Source organism: Pseudophryne corroboree, chromosome 7 (genome assembly GCF_028390025.1).
Source record: "Pseudophryne corroboree isolate aPseCor3 chromosome 7, aPseCor3.hap2, whole genome shotgun sequence".
Lineage (NCBI taxonomy): Eukaryota > Metazoa > Chordata > Amphibia > Anura > Myobatrachidae > Pseudophryne > Pseudophryne corroboree.
Window position 1 is genome coordinate 374296350 of NC_086450.1, and position 20521 is coordinate 374316870.

The 20521-nt window shown below is 44.3% G+C and overlaps 1 protein-coding gene across 4 annotated transcripts in view; it reads right to left on the bottom strand.

Annotated features, from left to right (window-relative positions):
• The window catches only part of PRKAR1B (protein kinase cAMP-dependent type I regulatory subunit beta), a 428398-nt gene that overhangs the window by 144479 nt on the left and 263398 nt on the right, over positions 1-20521 (bottom strand). For all 4 annotated transcript variants that reach the window (XM_063934515.1, XM_063934516.1, XM_063934517.1 and 1 more), the window contains 2 exons: positions 9253-9314; positions 2329-2375 (listed from right to left, as the gene is read on the bottom strand). In XM_063934515.1, coding sequence (XP_063790585.1) covers positions 2329-2375; positions 9253-9314 — 109 coding nt within the window. The remainder of the gene's footprint in view (positions 1-2328; positions 2376-9252; positions 9315-20521) is intronic.

Consider the following 20521-nt stretch of genomic DNA (forward strand, 5'->3'; position numbering starts at 1 on the left):
AGGCAAAACCTCCATATGCCTCTTTGAGTCGGCATCACCCGTCCAATGGCGGGTCCACAGTGCTCGCCTAGCAGAAATCGCCATGGCGTTGGCTCTGGAACCCAGTAGGCCAACGTCTCTCTGAGCATCTCTCATATATAGGACAGCATCCTTTATATGACCCAAGGTCAGTAAAATGGTATCCTTATCCAGGGTATCAATGTCAGCAGACAAGGTATCTGTCCACGCTGCTACAGCGCTACAAACCCAAGCCGACGCTATCGCCAGTCTGAGCAAGGTACCAGTATGTGTATAAATTGACTTCAAGGTAGTCTCCTGCCTGCGATCAGCAGGATCCTTGAGGGCTGCGGTATCTTGCAACGGCAGCGCCACCTTTTTGGATAAGCGCGTTAACGCTTTGTCCACCCTGGGGGAGGATTCCCACCGTATCCTGTCCTTAGCCGGGATAGGATACGCCATAAGAATCTTTTTGGGAATCTGCAGTTTCTTATCTGGAGTTTCCCAAGCCCTTTCAAACAACTCGTTTAACTCATGGGAAGGGGGGAAAGTAACCTCAGGTTCTTTTCTTTAAACATGTGGACCCTCGTGTCAGGTACAGAGGGGTCATCCGTGATATGCAACACATCTTTTATTGCAATAATCATATAATGAATACTTTTTGCCAACTTTGGCTGCAACCTCGCATCATCGTAGTCGACACTGGAGTCAGAATCCGTGTCGGTATCAGTGTCTGCTACTTGGGATAGTGGGCGCTTCTGAGAGCCAGAAGGGCCCTGTGACATAGTAAAAGGCAAGGATGGACTCCCTGCATTTTCCCTGGACTCCGCTTTGTCCAACCTTTTATGTAATAAATTCACATTTGCATTTAAAACATTCCACATATCTAACCAATCAGGTGTCGGCGTTGCCGACGGAGACACCACACTCATTTGCTCCACCTCCTCCCTAGAAGAGCCTTCCGCTTCAGACATGCCACACACTCAGGGAAATCTCTAATCTGGAGACAGTTCCCCAATAAGACCCTTTGGAGAGACAGGGAGAGAGTATGCCAGCACACACCCAGCGCCAAATGACCCTGGAAACACAATTCCCAGATATACAGCGCTTTTTTATATATGTTAAATATACACTGACTGCGCCAAATATATGTCCCGTCCCCCCCCCCCCCCCCCTCTTTTAAAGCCCTCTGTCACCGTGCTCAGCAGGGGAGAGTCCGGGGAGCCAGCTTCTCAGCAGCGTGCTGTAGAGAAAATGGCGCTGGTTAGTGCTGTGGAATCAAGCTCCGCCCCCTCAGCGGCGGGCTTCGGTCTCGCTCAAAAATACAACAAACTGGCGGGGGATCGTATATATTAATGCCTCAGCCTTATATACCGTTAATAATGCCGGCCAAGAGGTTTATTGCTGCCCAGGGCGCCCCCCCTGCGCCCTGCACCCATCCGTGCCTGTATTGTGTGTGTGTGTGTGTGTGTGTGTGTGAGCAAAGGCGCGCAGCGTTACTGCTGCGCGTTACCTCAGTGAAGATCAGAAGTCTTCTGCCACCTTTGAAGTCTTCTTTATTCTTATACTCACCCGGCTTCTATCTTCCGGCTCTGCAAGGAGGACGGCGGCACGGCTCTGGGACGAACGGCTAGGGTGAGACCTGCGTTCCGATCCCTCTGGAGCTAATGGTGTCCAGTAGCCTAAGAAGCAGATCCTATCACTTAAGTAGGTCTGCTTCTCTCTCCTCAGTCCCACGACGCAGGGAGCCTGTTGCCAGCAGTGCTCCCTGAAAATAAAAAACCTAACAAAATTATTTTTACAGAGAAACTCAGGAGAGCTCCCTGTAATGCACCCAGTCTCCTCTGGGCACAGTAATAAACTGAGTTCTGGAGGAGGGGCATAGAGGGAGGAGCCAGTGCACACCCATTCTAAAGTTCTTTATAGTGCCCATGTCTTCTGCGGAGCCCGTCTATACCCCATGGTCCTTACGGAGTCCCCAGCATCCTCTAGGATGTAAGAGAATAATGTATGAGTTACTCAAGTTCCCAGAATAGACCAGATACAATAGAACTGGGGTGGCCAGCAAAAATATATGATACATCATCTTAAAAATATTCCAGGTTTTTGTTTACTTGGCAAAAGAAACACATTGCAATGTCATTACACACAATGAACACCAGTACACTGATTTTTTTTTTGTTTTATTTTAAGAATGACTGTATATTCTGATGCAGGTATTGAAAAGTCTTGTCGGTAGCATAACGGGGTCAGAATGCAGTTACAGTATATACCTTTTTGCTACTGTAAAAGTATGATGATCTATGGATATATAAATACTAGTGTACTTACATCAGCTTCTCCTTGATCTATGACGTAGAAGTTGTCACCCTCATCGCCTAAAAAACAAATATGGAGAAATAAATGTTTGTTTACTGTGTGTGAGTAGGCGGTGATAGCACTTAAGTGTTACAGCTATTTGTTAGTAACATAAACAAGTCTATATAGCAATCTGAAGTGACAGCTGACAGCCTGTCCTGTAGAAAGCACAATAAACGGGCAGTGTGTAAAATTACCTGGTTGTTTAGGGTTGCTCTGACTTTACAGATTCAATCATTGTTTCACTATTTACCAATTTTAAAATCAGTGGTAATGCTAATGGCTTTTACGAATCTGACACTCCACTTGTGGACAAAGCTTTTCTCCATATAACATGCACCTCCACAGCACAAAAGGAGATTGCTCCCTGCAGAATCCTCCTTTATTTACTAAGGCCAAGAACATGACTGATTTGGTTCAAGAGACTGGAGCACTTATGGTGCATACACACGGCGCGATTTAAACTACCGATATGGACTACAGTATATAGTCCATATCGGTAGAGAACATAGGGCTTAATTCAGACCTGATAGCAGCAGCAAAAAAATTCTCTAATGGGCAAAACCATGTGCACTGCAGGGGAGGCAGATATAAACATGTGCAGAGAGAGTTAGATTTGGGTGAGTTATTTTGTGTCTGTGCAGGGTAAATACTGGCTGCTTTATTTTTACACTGCAATTTAAATTTCAGACCCCACCCAAATCTAACTCTCTCTGCACGTTATATCTGCCCCACCTGCAGTGCACATGGGGGGGTCATTCCGACCCGTTCGCTCTTTGCGTTTTAACGCAGCAGAGCGAACGGATCCCTTCTGCGCCGGCGCCGTAGTGCCGTAGGACAGCGATCACCTCTGCCTGATTGACGGGCAGAGGCGATCGATGGGCGGGAGGGGGCGAAGTGGCGGTGTTTGTCCCGCCGTTTCGTAGGCGTGGTCCGGCCAACGCAGGCGTGGCCAGACCGAATGGGGGGCGAGCTGCAGCGGCTACGTGACGTCATATGCAGCCGCTGCGGGCCAGGGAGCGAGGAGTAGCTCCCGGCCAGCACGCTAAAGCTGCGCTGGTCGGGAGCTACTCCTGAAGTGCAAAGGCATCGCCACTGTGCGATGCCTTTGCACTTCTGCGGGGGGGAGGGGGGGGGGGGGGCGGCACTGACATGCAGGGCGAGCTAGCCCTGTGCAGTGCGTCCCCCCAGCATGTCAGGAAAGATGATCGTAGCTAGCACAACTACGATCAACTCGGAATGACCCCCATGGTTTTGCCCATTAGAGAGAAATATAGCTTTTGCGATCAAGCCATAGTACATATTGCACCATGCATATACAGCTTTCGATGCCGATGCGCTCTCCCGCGGGGTCGTTATTGCAAGAAAAAAAACAACTGTGCAGGCAGGTCAATTTTGACTAGAAAGTGTACAATCTAGTACATTGTATAGTCAAAATTGGCCATAGCAAAAAAATTGCCCAGATCCAAAATCGCCCCACGTGTGTATAGTCAATATCATGGTTTTGGGCATCAGGGAGTTCAAGGGAAATCGCATAGTGCAAATCGGCCACATAGGCAGAATCGCACCGTGTGTATGCCCCTTTACAGTAATTCATTCACAGCTCTACAACAGAGGTGTACAATAAGGTTCCATAAAGCTCCTCTAGTAAAGACAGATGGACAACCAAAGTAATTGTTTTTCACACTTGAAATTAAGGGATATGTGTGGTCCTTTTAAAGTTTGGAGGGGCCTTTGAAGTGGGATCTGGTCTCTAGGTCGACAGTAACTAGGTCGACCACTATTAGTCGACAGTAACTAGGTCGACAGGGATTCTAGGTCGACAGGGTCTCTAGGTCAACATATTCTAGGTCGACATGAGTTTTTCACGATTATTTTCTTTTTGTGAACCTTTTCATACTTAACGATCCATGTGGACTACAATTGGGAACAGTAACCTGTGCAAGAGGCAATTTGGACACGGTGCACTAATTGGGGTTCCCGGTCACTCTACGAAGAAAACGACACAACCCCCCCCCCATAAAAAACTCATGTCGACCTAAAGATCCTGTCGACCTAGTTACTGTCGACCAATAGTGGTCGACCTAGACACTGTCGACCTAGTTGCTATCTACCTTCCATACCACACCCCCTTGAAGTATGTCAGCGTACCCATCACAGATACATGGGGTACCACATTTAACATTGAGAAGGGACTGTCAAGAATATTTTTTTAAAGTCTTTCCCTTTGTAGTTTCTCAGACAAAAATCTCTTAAAAATGAAACATTTCCGTTATGAAACAAGCACCAAACTAATTTGAAACGTGGCCTAAAATCCAGTTAGAACTTATTCTGAACGTGTAATGTAACCTTGTCACATAACAGCACAAATACTTACAGAAACATTCAAGGTCCCTGTGTTACAATGATACCATATTTGGCTCTGTCATAGAGAGATCACAGTCCCCAGAGATTTGGATACATTGTTTTAGCTAAAGTCTGGTCTCTGTGCCAAACCCGCAGTGCCGTTATTTGCAGTGCAAGTCTTAAATGTGCAGGGTATATGGATGCGGGGGAAACATGATCATCTCACAAGTCAGTGAGATCCAGACAGTCCACGGGGTTGTATCAGGAGAAGATAAAAATATAAAGCTTTAATGTTGTGGGGAAATAACTGAAGTTGTACAGTAACTAGTATATCTGTGCTTAATGCTTTCCTATTACTTGTTATACTGTCCACTTTACCTCTCCCCTTTACAATAATAGTAACATTCTTCTGTCCTAGCTGTCTGGGGTGTACAGCCACACTATGGGGCTAATTCAGACCGGATCGCTAGGCTGCGTCTTCGTACAGCGGCCGATCAGGTCTAAACTGCGCATGTGTATGCACCGCAATGCACCTGCGCATCGCATGGGACAAAGCGGATCACCGCTCAGCGATGGGTTTGTGCAAAGGATCCGGTTCGCACAGGCGTTCGCAAGGAGATTGACAGGTCGTTTGTGGGTGGTAACTGACCGTTTTCTGAGAGTGTTCGGAAAAACGCAGGTGTGTCCAAGCGTTTGTAGGGAGGGTTCCTGACGTTAATTCCGGTCCCGAACAGGCTGAAGTGTTTGCAGCGGCTGAGTAAGTCCTGGGTTACTTAGACTGCACAAGATCTGTTTGTACAGCTCATCTCTACACAAGCGTTACACTCCCCTATGGGCGGCGACTATGCGAACGCAGGACTGCAAAAAAACCCTAGTGATCAAACAGGTCTGAATTAGCCCCAATGCTCTGAAGTATGCATGCTGACACCCAGTATACAGCTAAACAGCTCAACATTGCAGGGGCTGGAGCTGGGTGCAGGGCAGAAGAGGGCCCTGGAGGTGGGGGAAGAAGGGCTGTGGGGAGGGAGGAGGTGGAGCAGCCGGCAAGGGGTTTAGCTCCATCCTGAAACTGCCCGTGGTAAGTGTAGGTGGCGGCTGCACTGCGCCCCGTGACTCGGTATGTGAACTTGTGCATCTTAAATATTGTTTTTTGGGGGTGGGGGGCAGGGTGCTGATCCCTTGCCCCCACCCCTACCCCATTCTGGCACCTACAGAAGCGTGCTGTCTCACATATGATGTGTCTGCTTTCTGTGCACACGTATGATGAAATCATGCCAGACATGCCACCAAGACTGGTCCTAGTACTCACTCCACATCAGACCCTGTGTGGCTGTAAATCAATCAAATAATAATTTTGTACCGATCATGCTGGCATGGACCGAATGCTTTGAACATGACCTATTACACCACAAGCTGCAATCCTTCCTGAAGTCATGATAAACATCAAATGTGTGTTATTTCTGAATCATTTCACCGAAGTCACTTCATGCTACCATGTACAGTATGGATACTAGATAAACAACACTTTAACTCAGTGGTTCCCAAACTTTCTTGAACCACGATGCCCTAGAGTGTCAGTTCTTCTACACCACCCCTAGGCCAACAGTTACTCATGAAGAAATTCTGCAATCATTATTTAAGGTAACTGTGTTTACCTGTCATTCTCATGTTCAGTTATGTGGTGGTGGACAGGATTGCTCCTGAGGAAGCTGGATTGTACTTGTGCCAGTGAAACGCGTTGAGCTCATCCTACATCTATCTGGACTCCACTTTCTAAATAGACCTGCAGGACTCCTGTCATCCCCTGGCAAAAATTGGACTTTTTCTACCATCACTGGATAAATTGCATCCAACCGGTCTGGCCCATACCTGCAGCTTTAAATGGACTTGTCCTAATGCTGATGCCCATCAAATTTGTGGATCCGGTAACTATACAGTGTATGCATCTTGGGAGACTGTCCTAGCCCTAAGGACTTGACATTGGTCATATAGGAAAGTGGAAAATTGCACAATCAATCTATCCAGATAAGACAAATTAATCTACATTGCTATTTAGTGATACTAGGGATATATTCCTTTTTTAATTGTTTTATATATGATATGATAATAAATTGTTTCTAATTATATACATGAAGCAAACCATCTTTGTATTAATTGGTTAGCCAGCGCTGATATACATTCTTTTATACTCTAGTCTATACTTGAGGATTTGACCTTCCTCATACCTGCTGCTGCTGGTTGCGCACTTGCATATTTTTCTATTTGGTAAGGGTTGTGCTTCTGTCTGCCACATACTGACGGACTGACAGCCACCAGCACTGGTTTTGCTTATCACAAAATTTGATTTAGTCCTGGACCCACCAACCCGAATCACTCCTGTAAGTGCCCCATGGCAACCCACGGTGCCATGGCACCCAGTTTGGAAACCACTGCTTTATGCTACTGCCACCTAAAGCAAACACCTAACTTAAAGCCGGGTTCACAATATCCAATTATTGGGCCTATGAACTGATAATTAAGTGATCGCCCGATAACTGGATAGTGTGTATGCAGGAGAGTAAGCTGATACCTTAAGTCGCTCCTGCAACGGTCAGATTGGGCGGTCAGGATCTGGGGTGCTGCATGCGCTATTTCATTCATGACCTCCCAATCCTATTGATGAGATCAATAGAAAGTACACACTGGGTAAGAAACTGCGCACCAATCTGATAATCGCTCTGTTGGGTTGGAGCACTTATCGAGTCGGCAGCATTTATCGGATAGTGTGTACCAGGCTTAAGGCTTCCAGGCATTAGGATAAATGATTAATACTGTGATATAACATCTGTCATTACAGACATCTTTCATCTCTAAGGTAAAAGTGTCTTTAGCAGTCATTTTAAACATGGATGTACCAAACATAGTATCGATGTAATATGCTCCAATCTGTCTTCTAACCATTTGATTCTGATAATCTTCCACTGATCGCAGTTTTAAAGAAACACATTAGATTGTATTAAAGGCCTAATTCAAGGTTGACTGCAAAACAACATTTTCCTCTAATGAGCAAAACCATGCACTGCAGTTGGGGCAGATATAACATGTGCAGAGAGAGTTACATTTGGGTGGGATGTGTTCAAACTGAAATCTAAATTGCAGTGTAAAAATAAAGCAGACAGTATTTACCCTGCACAGAAACAATATAACCTACCCAAATCTAACTCTCTCTGCACATGTTACATCTGCCCCCCCCCCCCCCCCCCCCGTGCACTGCATATGGTTTTACCCATTATAGGAAAATCTTGTTTTGCAATCAACCTTGAATTAGGCCCTATGTTTGTCTCCTAAAGCCTAATTTTAAAAATTCCAGTTAATTTTCCCCCCCATTAATTGTAGTAATTAAAGCAGATGAATGAGAAGTACGTAATGCATGCGGACTTTGCTTTGTAAAACAGATTACTGCTACTTATAAATCAGATGTTGCCAACTCAACTGAATGAAAGAATTGGCAGTATACAGTATGTGGTCTGACTGGAGGCCGGATACTGTATACTAAATTAAATCAATAGCCGCCAACTGAAAACGCTTTAAGAAAATAAGAAATAACATTTAAATTAACATGATAACCTACATTTATAAGGAAGAGATACTGTATGCTCACATGTTTGAAATGAAAGTGCTCTCTGAGGAAGACACTAGCTGGATGTGAAACGTGTTTTTAATGCATTTACATAGTAGATGCCCAGTGTACCTATATGTTTGTTTGTTTTTTGCAAAGATTAGGTCGACATTAAATAGCAGTGACATATCCTATTTTCTAAAAAGAGACTTGTCAATACAACAGAGTGTTTGACAGGGCATCCAGCTCCATCAACACAGGATACAGGACTGACAGGCGGTCGCTGGGCGGGCCAGCGGCGTTTGGCCGCTGTTTAGGAGGCGCGGTCCGGGCAATGAAGGCATGCCCGGACCGTTGCGGGGGCTGCGGCTGCTGTTTGACATCACACGCAGCCACTGCGACCCTCACAGCGTCGGGTAGCTCCCTGCCAGCACGCAGGAGCTGCGCTGGTGGGGAGCTACTCTTCAGATACAAAATCATCGCCGCCGTGCGATGCTTTTGTACTTGTGCGGCGGGCAGGGCCTGACATGCGGGGTGGACTAGCCCTGTGCTGGGCGACCCCCTACAGGTCAGTATGACTGATCATAGATGTGCTAAATTTAGCATATCTACGATCAGGTCTGAATCACCCCCATAGTGTACCACCAATGGTGGTCTGGCCACAGAGATGCGTACTCTGCATATATATGCATTTAGTTCTGTGCACGCGATTACTGCAGACATCATGTTTATCTCTTACATGTCTGTAGTATTTTTGAATCTATATTTAATTTTTTTTAAGGCAAGTGTCAAGAACAGGGGGGAAAAAGAAAGGGAGCGGTAGGAAGGTTTAATTGAATGTCGAATCTCATCTGCCAGCCCACAATACACTTATGGCTATGTAGAAAGAGAGGAAGACTGCAGGTTCTGTGTACTCATGGTTAATGAATGCAGCCCATTTATTACATTCTTACCTTGCAGTATCACAGTCTCGCCAGCAATGTGATTGACAGGGAACATGGCATCAAATATATCACTGAAAGAAACATAAGAGAGGTAAGTGATTTGTAACTGATATGCTGGTTTATTTAGCATGACAGGCTGTCTAGCAATGCTCAATGCATTATGCAGTCCCACTCTTATTTACTTCCTAAAAAACTAATTATGAGCAGGTCTGAAATCTTAGAATGTAGATCCCTATGCTTTTTTGCTGATACAAGGAATTGCAAGGCATCTGGAGATCCTAAGACATGTCACTCTGTAGCGTACACATGGGACTGAATCCTGATATGCTACGCTCATTCCTATCATACTTTTATATAACAGTCAGCAAACACTTTCGGCATAGCACATTCAATGTTAGCAACAGGATTCTGGATGCTGGCACACTGGTAGCAAACAACAGGGAGGTACGAGTAGGTCTAATACACCTAAAGGTTTAAGTATAAACATAAGGGTGGCCCAGACATATACATTGGATCCCCGTGACCGTCTCTCTGCAACCTTATGCTGGTTCCGGTATGAATGGTCGACCATTTTATGGTCAACAGTCATTAGGTCGACCACCATTGGTCGACATTGACATGGTCGACATGGACACATATGACGGGGAACCCCAATTAGTGCACTACGTCCCCTCGCATGGCTCGCTTCGCTCGCCATGCTTCGGGCAGATTACCATTCCCAATCGTAGTCCACGTGGATCGTAAAGTATGGAAATGTTCCACAAAAGAAAAAAAATGTGAAAAACTAATGTCGACCTTTTCATCTGTCAACCTTTCATGTGTCCACCATTTTCATGTGTTGACCATGTGTCCATGTCGACCATGTCAATGTCGACCAATAGTGGTCGACCTAATGACTGTCGACCATAACATGGTCGACCATCTGAACGGATACCCCTTATGCTATACTACCGTACCAACTTATATACTATTTTTACTGTTATTATGTAATTTTTCCAATTTCCTAATAATTATATTTAAAAAAGATTTCATAATTGTGATGAGTCGAGATATAAACAATAAATTGGGTTACAGAACAGCCTAGATTTGTCAGTTTAAAGGATGACAGACTATGCTTAGCCAAGCATGTCAGAACTAGGCAAGGTGAGACAAAGAAATTAATTGAGTAAAAGGAACCCAACAGAGGATGTTATAGATGTGCAGACCAAATATAGACAGAATTCAAAAAATTAACCAGCTTGAATACATGGCCTGTATATATTGTTATGTGCCTTGGCATGCATTGCTATGCACTAGTGCTGATGAAGCTGCATCATGCCAAGAATTTAATAGACAGAAGTTCCTGATAGTCATAACATCTTATGTGGGCATTCCCTCTCAGTGTACTTGCTATGTGCAGCAAGCTGGTTTCAGCACTATGACACTAAGAGGGGGAGCATTCAAGTTGCCGGGATCCCGGCGGTTAGGATACTGATGCTGGAATCCCAACACCTGGTGAAATACCAGCGGTCGTAATCCCAACCGCCACCTGGAATCCCAACTTGGGTGGTGGTCCACGCCACCACCTGAGGAGGAATATAACTTTTGGTCGCCACAGGGCCCAAAGCGTGGCGAGTTGACACGCTGAGCTCACCGCCGGTATTCTAGCTGTCGGGATCCCGGCGCCGGTCTCCTGACCGCCAGGATCCCAACAGCTGGGATATCATACTGGATTCACTAAGGGGCCCATTTATCATACAATATTTGCGGCTATAACATAGTAACATAGAAGGGGGTGTGATATGCAAGGTCAACAGTAACTAGGTCAACCACTATTGGTCGACAGTAACTAGGTCGACAGGGTTTCTAGGTTGACAGGGTCTCTAGGTCGACATGGTCAAGGTCGATAGGGCAAAAGATCGACATGAGTCGAATCAGTGCAGGTGCCATGCCTGATGCAAGTGAATCAGTGAAAATCAGATACAGTGGCCTTGCTATTTCAGTGTTTAGCTCCATACGAACCCTAGGATGAAGTCCATCTGGACCAGGAGATTTATTAGTCTTATTTTTTTTTATCACTCACGGACGGGATGCGGTCAAGATCCCGGCGGTCGGAATACCGACACCGGGATCCCGACCAGCACAATTCCGACATATTCTCCCTCTGTGGGTGTCCACGACACCCATAGAGGGAGAATAAATTAGTGTGCCGAGCGTAGTGAGGCACCATGCCCGCAATGTGGCGTGCGCAGCAAGCCCGCAGGCGCAGCGTTGCACTCGCCCCCCTGTCGGGATTGTGCCGGTCAGGATCCCGGTGTCGGTATTCCGACCGCCGGGATTCCGTCCGGCGGTATTGCGTACTGATCCCTCACGGACTACTTCCTCAGACATATACTGTAAGTATTAAGCAACGGGCCTTTAACAATACTATTATTATTTTTACTCACTAATCCCACCATCTGGTCCACTCAAGTAAACAATGATGAAAAATATTTGTTCAATATTTCAGCTTTTTCTTTGTCATCATTTATCAAGAATCCCAGTTCGCTTTTTAATGGTCCTATATTCTCCTTTTTTCGCCTCTTACCATTTACTTAAATAATTTTTTAGGGTTAGTTTTACACTCCTTTTCATTTTCTATTTTAGCTGCCCTGATTTCCTTTTTGCATTTTTTGTTACATTCCTTGTAGTACTGGAATGACTCCGCCTTGCCATCTGATTTAAAAGCTTTGAATGCTCGCCTCTTTTTATCCATTTCTTCCTTTACCTTTTTTGTTTAGTCACATTGGCTTGCACATATTACTCTTATTTCTATTGCCCATGGGGATGCACTTTTGGGTATATTTGTCTAGCATCAATTTAAAAACATCCCACATTTCCGCAGTGTTCTTTCCCTGAAACAAAGTTTCACAATCTATGTCCTTTAGTGCATTTCAGCCTGTTAAAATTTGCTTTTATAAAGTTAAGAATCTTAGTTCAACCCTTAGAGTGCTGCTTTTGAAAACGAATGTTGAATGTGATTATATTATGATCACAGTTACCCAAGGTCTTGCCTACTGTGGTATTTACTATTATCTCCACGTTGTTAGTTAATACTAGGTCCAGTATAGTCCTTACTCTGGTTGATTCTTCAACTATTTGCGACAAGTAGTTATCTTTTAGAATATTTAAGAACCTTTTACCCCTAGCTGTATCACATGATTCGCTGGCCCAATTTCACTGGTCTGGAAAATTAAAATCCCCAATGATTAGGACCTCCCCCAGTTCCGCTGCTTTCTCAATTTGCATCAAGAGTTGCGCTTTCTCAGTCACACTAATATCACCCAAACACACCCGTTTCTGTGGGCTAGCTGCAATATTATGTATCCCAGCAATGTAAGAAGGAGGGATTGCAGCAGGAATCTCTGCCACACGCAGCCACTTTCCCCAAAGGTTTCTATGGGGATGCGATACTGCCTGATGTTTCAATATTGGGAAAGTAATATTGTGGTAGCCCATTGTAGCCTATGGGCTACACTTTGGGAGATGTAGTTCTGGAAGGGTTCCCCAGGAACCCTTCACCGAAAATGGCTCCTGTTCACGGTCCCGATGACTGTGCATGTGCAACGGCCACGGCATCACAGTCAGCGCATCGCTGGGATCGGCTCCTTTTTCATTTTTTTTGTAGCAATTAGTATAAAGTTGCAGATTAAGCATAACTATGCATGGCGATAGTCATTTATATCAGACCTGTTAAACACACCCACCTCGTGGCACACCATTAATTCTGTTTAGAAGTGTGGTTTGTGGGTTGTTTTCCTACAGGCTCTAATTACGTAATCAGGCCTCAATTTTAGTTATCATTATTTACAAATGTTAAATTATTTATGAACTATAAAATTATTCACAAATGGCGGACAAATTAGTACGCTACATACTGATATTGCTGCTTCATTGTTTATAACATATAATTTACTTGCTTATTACTTTTCTTTCAATAACTGTATGTGTGTTTTATGTCCTGTATTCCAATTGATGCATGTGATCTTTATTTCCTGTATTGTTATTAGTGTATTTGACTTCTATTTCCTGTATGCTTTCATTGTATGTGACCTTTATTTCCTGTATGCTTTCATTGTATGTGACCTTTATTTCCTGTATGCTTTCATTGTATGTGACCTTTATTTCCTGTATTGCTTTCATTGTATGTGACCTTTATTTCCTGTATTGTTATCAATGTATGAGACAGATTTCCTGTATTCCTATCGATATGTACTCTATGAGGAAAAAAGTTGTTGTTTTTTGTCTGTGTCCAGATCTTTAGCTTCTGGCCTTTCAATGCATTTCCCTTTTATTACTCTCCATGTCCACTCCTTGCTCTAAAGTCGCACAGAGAGCCTAATTCATGTTTGTATGCACTTGCCTACGCAGCAGCAAATTTTTATGCTATGAAACAGCTAATCATTCAGCAACTGCGCACACATACGCAGCACCGATGCAATAATGAGGAACATTGACTCCCCAAGTGAGTCTATGGTCACCCAGCTTGGCCATGGCAGTAGCAACGCTTGCGCCATGTTTCTATTCAGGCATGATAGCAGTTGCAGGCAGATACACACATTGAAAATGCCTATAACACGCCTGCATTTTTTTTGCCATCACTCACCATTACCTACCCCAAACGGCCACTTCCGGTCAAGCACTCGTTAAAAATCTCACTGAAAGCAGCATCACAGAGGTACCTTGTTGTGTGCGCACATTGATCGTGGCGCATATGCAGTCTACTGATAATCACTCAGTTGTGTGAACATCAGCATTGCGTACAAACATGAATTAGGCCTAAAGTAAAGGTGATGCCCAGCTGAGCAGCCAGTAACAGTAGGGTAAGCATTTCAGTGTGATGGTATCATCACCAGGATGCAGTTCAACTGGAGAAAGGAGTGTTGGATAAGATAGATGAGACCCTCATAAATAGAAGTTTTATCTTCTAATTGGAGGGTCATTGCCCATTACATGCACAAAAAATGTAAATATACAGTAGATCCCCAGGTTCTTTACAACGCAATGCAGCAACTAGTAACGCAACAAATCACATGGGAAAGCACTTTATCCAGTACTATGATCTCACCCAGGGAGGTTTTCTTCTGCCCACCACCAGAAGATTAACAGGAAGCCAAATCAACAGCTCGATTGGGAAAGCTAGAAGGCTACGTCTCTTGTTCCCGAGTTGGCTTCCTTTACATGTCATAACTTTACCGCTGTGACGGCCTCGTCAGGAGACAGAACAGCAAGTTGGACAAAAAGCTCTTTATGTGGAATTGCAAAGTTAGAAGAACTCAGTGACTGGTCCACTTTAAAACTTTAACATGGACATAACCTTCACACATATTGTGATGATGTTGTGTATGCTATCCCAAATAGTAGGAAGCTGGGACATATTTCCCTTGGTACATGTAGTGGAGACAGGTGTCTCCAGTGCATTTTGGTAAGGGACTTTAAAAGTGCTAAGCATGCCCATGGGCAGCTGGCCACAGATCGGAAGCCTGGAATCAGCTATACAGAAAATAAAAGGAAACTGCCACATACCCCGCAAGTACTTCTATAGTATGCTAACTTTTACATTTATCCTATTAGTAGCACTTTAATATAAGTCAACATTAGGTTTTGTGGCCCCTTAATGCATATACTGTACAACTCCAATGTGACTGCCCCAATATCAAAATAAGCTGTGATTCAAAAATGCTGGGAAGCTCCATGATCATATAACTTATTGCTTATGCAACACTCAAGGCCTTAGATGCCGACATTTGGGAACGAACCCGACAGAGGTCTGTGAGAACTACAGATACCAAGTGCAGGGGTGTAGTGAAGTGATACATGTCAGCATGCCCTTTGCCTCCTTGATGTAACGCTGCAAATCGCAGCCTAAAGCCTCAATGGGCTGAGCCATGATGACGTCATTCGCAGTAAATCTGGTCATAAAGCCCCTGTTTCACCAACTTCATTAGGAAAATGGATGGGATCCAGGAGGGTTCCCTGCTCTCTCAGAAGTCAAGGAGAACTCCCAGAAATGAAAGAGTATATTGGAGTAGACAATTATACTTAGTGCTCATGAATGTAAGTAGGGGTGGGCAAGAGGTGCCACTGTCCATGGCATAAGGCCGACAGCATTGTCACTGCCCTATATTTGGCCTGGAACAGTACCTGCAGCCTGAAGATCCATTGCACTGCACATCCTTAGAACAGGCCAGGAGCTAAGCTACCTGGCCCGGTGATACCCCGGCTTACCCTTCCTTACCCTTTATTAGCGCCCAGCTACAGCTTGCAACCCATGGGCCCTGAAAAACAATACTGTACCTGTAAAAGCACTGACAAAACACTGTGCTCTTCACTTTTAACGGTGTGTTAAAAACCACCCAGCAAAGTGCACTATGTATTAAATGAGCACCACATAGACTCCAGCTATACTGTGGCAAGGTCAATGCTCATGAATGCTGCAGCCAACAACTGAAATGAGATGGAAAGTGTGCATGTGCTTGTGTATGAAATGAGTTGGAAAGTGTGCATGTGCTTGTGTATGAAATGAGTTGGAAAGTGTGCATGTGCTTGTGTATGAAATGAGTTGGAAAGTGTGCATGTGCTTGTGTATGAAATGAGTTGGAAAGTGTGCATGTGCTTGTGTATGAAATGAGTTGGAAAGTGTGCATGTGCTTGTGTATTTTCTTACATTATTTTGTGGTCTTTAAGGAGTAATGTGCGATTATGAGGCTTTCACGTCTGTATATTCGAGCTTTTAAAGTCTCTCATAAACTTTCATGCTTCCGACTTTGTTTGGACTTGTAAAGTAGACAAGACCTAGGGCAGAAAATATGCATTATCCTTCCCTTCTGCTACTATTACTGCATTGTGGTGACACATCAGCAGGCAGTCCCTCTGACTAAGGCTCCTGACAGGTAACAAGTAGTTGTGTCTGACGCATGCCTCGTTCATGTATCTGTCCTCTCACTCTCTTCAAAGTGCACCTGTCATACACAGTGGAGGCAGACAATCTGTGGCCTGATCCAATACTTATGAAGATGCAACTTATAAATTCACTAAGAGCCTATGGCAGGGGGGCCTGTGTGCACATTCCGGTAAATAACTGAAAATGGGAGCAGGGTGTGCAGGGTGCACCACGCCCAATGCTCCCATTATAGCTATGTCTATGGCTTGTGGCATTATTGAGGCTGCAATCAAAGGGATGTGGCTGGTTCATACTATGGGTTCCGTTAAATGCTTTCTCCACAGTGTTGCATGTTAAAGAAACTCTAAACCTATTTTTAATTTTTTTTCCTTTTGGTCTAATGTCACTATTAAGAAATTAGCAGAGTACACTTAGAGTCACCGTAATCAATGGCATTGTCTCTCTTTCCCACAATTCGTTGACCTTCTCCCAAATCCATGCATTCCATATTATTATTATTATTATTATTATTATTGTTGTTATTATCATCATCATCATCATCCTTTTGAGATAATCTGATCTTATTGAGATCTTAGAGCTCTATCAAAATGCAGTATGTTACTCTGGCGTCTTATGTCGTGTCTGCGACTTTATGCTAATGCTCCTATCACCCCTTCCTCTGGTGTACAAGCATGCATCTGAATGTCTTTAGATGCTGTAATGCCTCTTGGGGTGTCTTTAGGCGCCACCATCGGTCGCACCATCAAAATGCAGTATGTTGAGGGCCTAGGATCAAGTGGCATTCATGTGATCACTGGTGGTGGGGCATGATATCATTTGGTGGCATGGCCAATTAGGACAGAGAGAGGTTGCAGTCACAACTCGCTAAATCTGCTCATAGTACAGTATGTACAGACTGCTAAAACAAATCTCAAACTTGTGGGATTCAGGTTGTCCCTACCCAATATCAGTCTGCTCCTGAGATCCTAATAAAGCTTGCTTATATGAAGGTCCGATTCGATACAGACTTATCCAAAATATCAGGAAAAACATGATGTGGTTGCAAATGTGTTTTCGCAAATTAAACAAGACAGAGAGCAGCTCAAAGCACTAAAGGCCTGATTCTGAGTACACGCTGCTGCAACCACTCTGGCGTCTTATGTCGTAGTCGTGTCTGCGACTTTATGCTAATGCTCCTATCAGCCCTTCCTCTGGTGTACAAGCATGCATCTGAATGTCTTTAGATGCTGTAATGCCTCTTGAGGTGTCTTTAGGCGCCACCATCGGTCGCACCATCAAAACTTGCACCAGCCCCATGCAAAGTGAAAAATCTCCATCAGAGTATGACCTATAATGTGAGCGATTAAGTGTCTGAGATTGCAACCACTTTAGTGGCATGCTCGTGACACTCCCTTAACATGGAACCAGGGAGTAGGGTAGGTGTAAGGGTACATTACTGTGCTTACTATAGGTGGGAGTAGGGGAGGTGTGAGGGTACATTACTGTGCTTACTATAGGTGGGAGTAGGGGAGGTGTAAGGGTACATTACTGTGCTTACTATAGGTGGGAGTAGGGGAGGTGTGAGGGTACATTACTGTGCTTACTATAGGTGGGAGTAGGGGAGGTGTGAGGGTACATAAGTGTGGCTAGTATAGGTGGGAGTAGGGTAGGTTTGAGGGTACAATACTGTAAGTAGTATAGGTGGGAGTATGTGTGGGAGCGTATTAGTATGTGTAGTACAGATAGGAGTAGGGTAGGTGTGAGGGTAAATTAGTTTGGTTAGTATAGGTGGGAGTAGGGTAGGTGTGAGGGTACAATAGTGTGGGCAGTATAGGTGGGAGTATGTGTGGGGGCATATTAGTGTGTGTAGTACAGATAGGTGTATGGTAGGTGTGAGGGTACATTAGTTTGGTTAGTATAGGTGGGAGTAGGGTAGGCGTGAAATTACATTAGTGTGGGTAGTATAGGTGAGAGTAGGGTAGGTGTGAGGGTGCATTAGTGTGGGTAGTATAGGTGGGAGTATGTGTGGGGGCATATTAGTGTGTGTAGTACAGATAGGAGTAGGGTAGGTGTGAGAGTACATTAGTTTGGTTAGTATAGGTGGGAGTAGGGTAGGCGTGAAATTACATTAGTGTGGGTAGTATAGGTGAGAGTAGGGTAGGTGTGAGGGTGCATTAGTGTGGGTAGTATAGGTGGGAGTATGTGTGGAGGCGTATTAGTGTGTGTAGTACAGATAGGAGTAGGGTAGGTGTGAGGTTGTATTAGTGTAGGTAATATAGGTTGGAGTAAGGTAGATGTAAGGGTGCATTAGTATGGGTAGAATAGGCAAGAGTAGGGTAGGTGTGACAGTGTATTAGTGTAGGTGGTATAAGTAGTGGTAAGGCATATGTGCGTGTGCATTTCTGTGGGTAGTAAAGGTGGGAGTAGGGTAGGTGTGAGGGTGCATTAGTGTGGGCAGTATAGGCAGGTGTAGGGTAGGTGTGAGGGTGCATTAGTATAGGTAGTATTGGTGGGAGAATGTTATGTGTGAAGGTGCATTAGTGTAGGTAGTAAAGGTGGTTGTAGAGTAGGTGTAGGGGTGCATTAGTGTGGGTAGTGAAGACTGGAGTAGGGTAGGTATGACGGTGCATTAGTGAAGGTAGTATAGGTGGGCGTAGGGCAGCTGCAAGGCTACATTAGTGCAGGTAGTATAAATGGGAGCAGTGCAGGTGTGAGGGTATATTTGTACAAGAGGGAGTAGTATAGGTGTAAGGGTATATTAATGAGGGTAATACAGGTGGGAGTAAAGCAGGCCATAATAAAGAGATGGGTTTTGAGATTTCAAGGCTGTGGGAGAGTCTGATCAGAAGTAGTATTATTCCAAATGTGGCTAGCGGCATGGAAGAAATCTTATAGGTGGGAGATGGAGGTGGTTACCGGAGTCCAGGCACAGGTTCCTGTTAGATCCTAGAGGGGAAGACGGAGAATATTTTGATATGAGATTTGAGATTTATGAAGGGGTGGTACTGAGTTATATTGGTACAGGCTGGGGAATTTTAACTGGATTCTAGAGGATGCAAGTCAGTATTGGAATTAACAAATTGGTGCAGCAGAAGTGGAAAGGCGAGAGAGAAAAAGAACAGTCTTGCTGCAGCATTTAAGGCAGACTGAAGAGGTAATACAGTAGATCATACTTACCTACATGATTAATCTTCTCTCCGGGACATGCACGGAGAGGAGATGCACGTGAGCGGTGACCGGGGGCGAAAAGAAATGTGTACGTTGGGTTCGCAGTTTCTACGTATTTATTTTCACATTCTGCCCACTTCACTAAGAAGTGGGCAGAATGCGTGAGGGGTGCCCACTCTTCTGGGGCTGCGGGAGACTACCCAAGAAACCGGGTGTCTCCAGCAGAATTCGGGAGAGCAGGCAAGTATGCAGTAGATAGCGATAGATATATAAAGGGAATACAGATGGATTATTATTTTTTATGACTTTGTGAGACAAGGTAGCATTAGTCTGTTCTCCATTTCACAAGAGTCAATGGGCCTCAATATGGGACAGGATCACCAATATCTGCAGGTTACACATTTCTAATCAACGATTCACTTCTCATGATGGACCTCACCATGAGGCTATCCAGATACATCCATTAAACTGTAAAGTTAAACTAAGTTGGTGGAAATCTCTAGGCCTTGGTGCAAATACACTGTAAACAAGCCAAGTGCCACAGTAACAACAGAGGAAACAAAGATACCTGTCTCCACCTCCCTAGACCACAGCTAAAAAGTAGGGAGTGGGAACTTGAGGGGGCCCGGCACTCCATGCTGGCTTGTGATTCGTTCAACTACTTACACCCCCTACATGACCATATGAAGATGGTAAGGTTTATAGGTTTGGTGTTTCTACAGCAGTGGCGGAGGCCTGGGGAAAAATGTCTGCATGTACTGCCTCTGCCCCCAGACCTCTGGATACAAAAAGAGGAACGTTAAGAAAATATATTCATAGGTGCTACTGCACTTCCATTAGCCACAGTGTTCAACAGTGATAGACAAAAATAAACAAAGAAGAAATAAAATACAGATAACAATGATTCAACACAAATTTATAATGCCTGTTCTCGGACCTAATATGTGTGGATTCTTGAAGTTTCACAATTTGAATCAAACATAAAACAAGTGGGAAAACTAATTGACTCAAACACCTACTATATATCAATCAAAATATTAGCAGCACAGAGCTTGCTATTATTTTGATCAATATAAACCAAAGACCCTTGGAATTTATTAAAATAATTGGCATTGCTTTGATTAATTTTCTATTTTTGGTATTATTTAGAGTTTTACATACACTTATTGTATATTTATTTTTTAAGTGTGTATTGGCATATATTTCTTT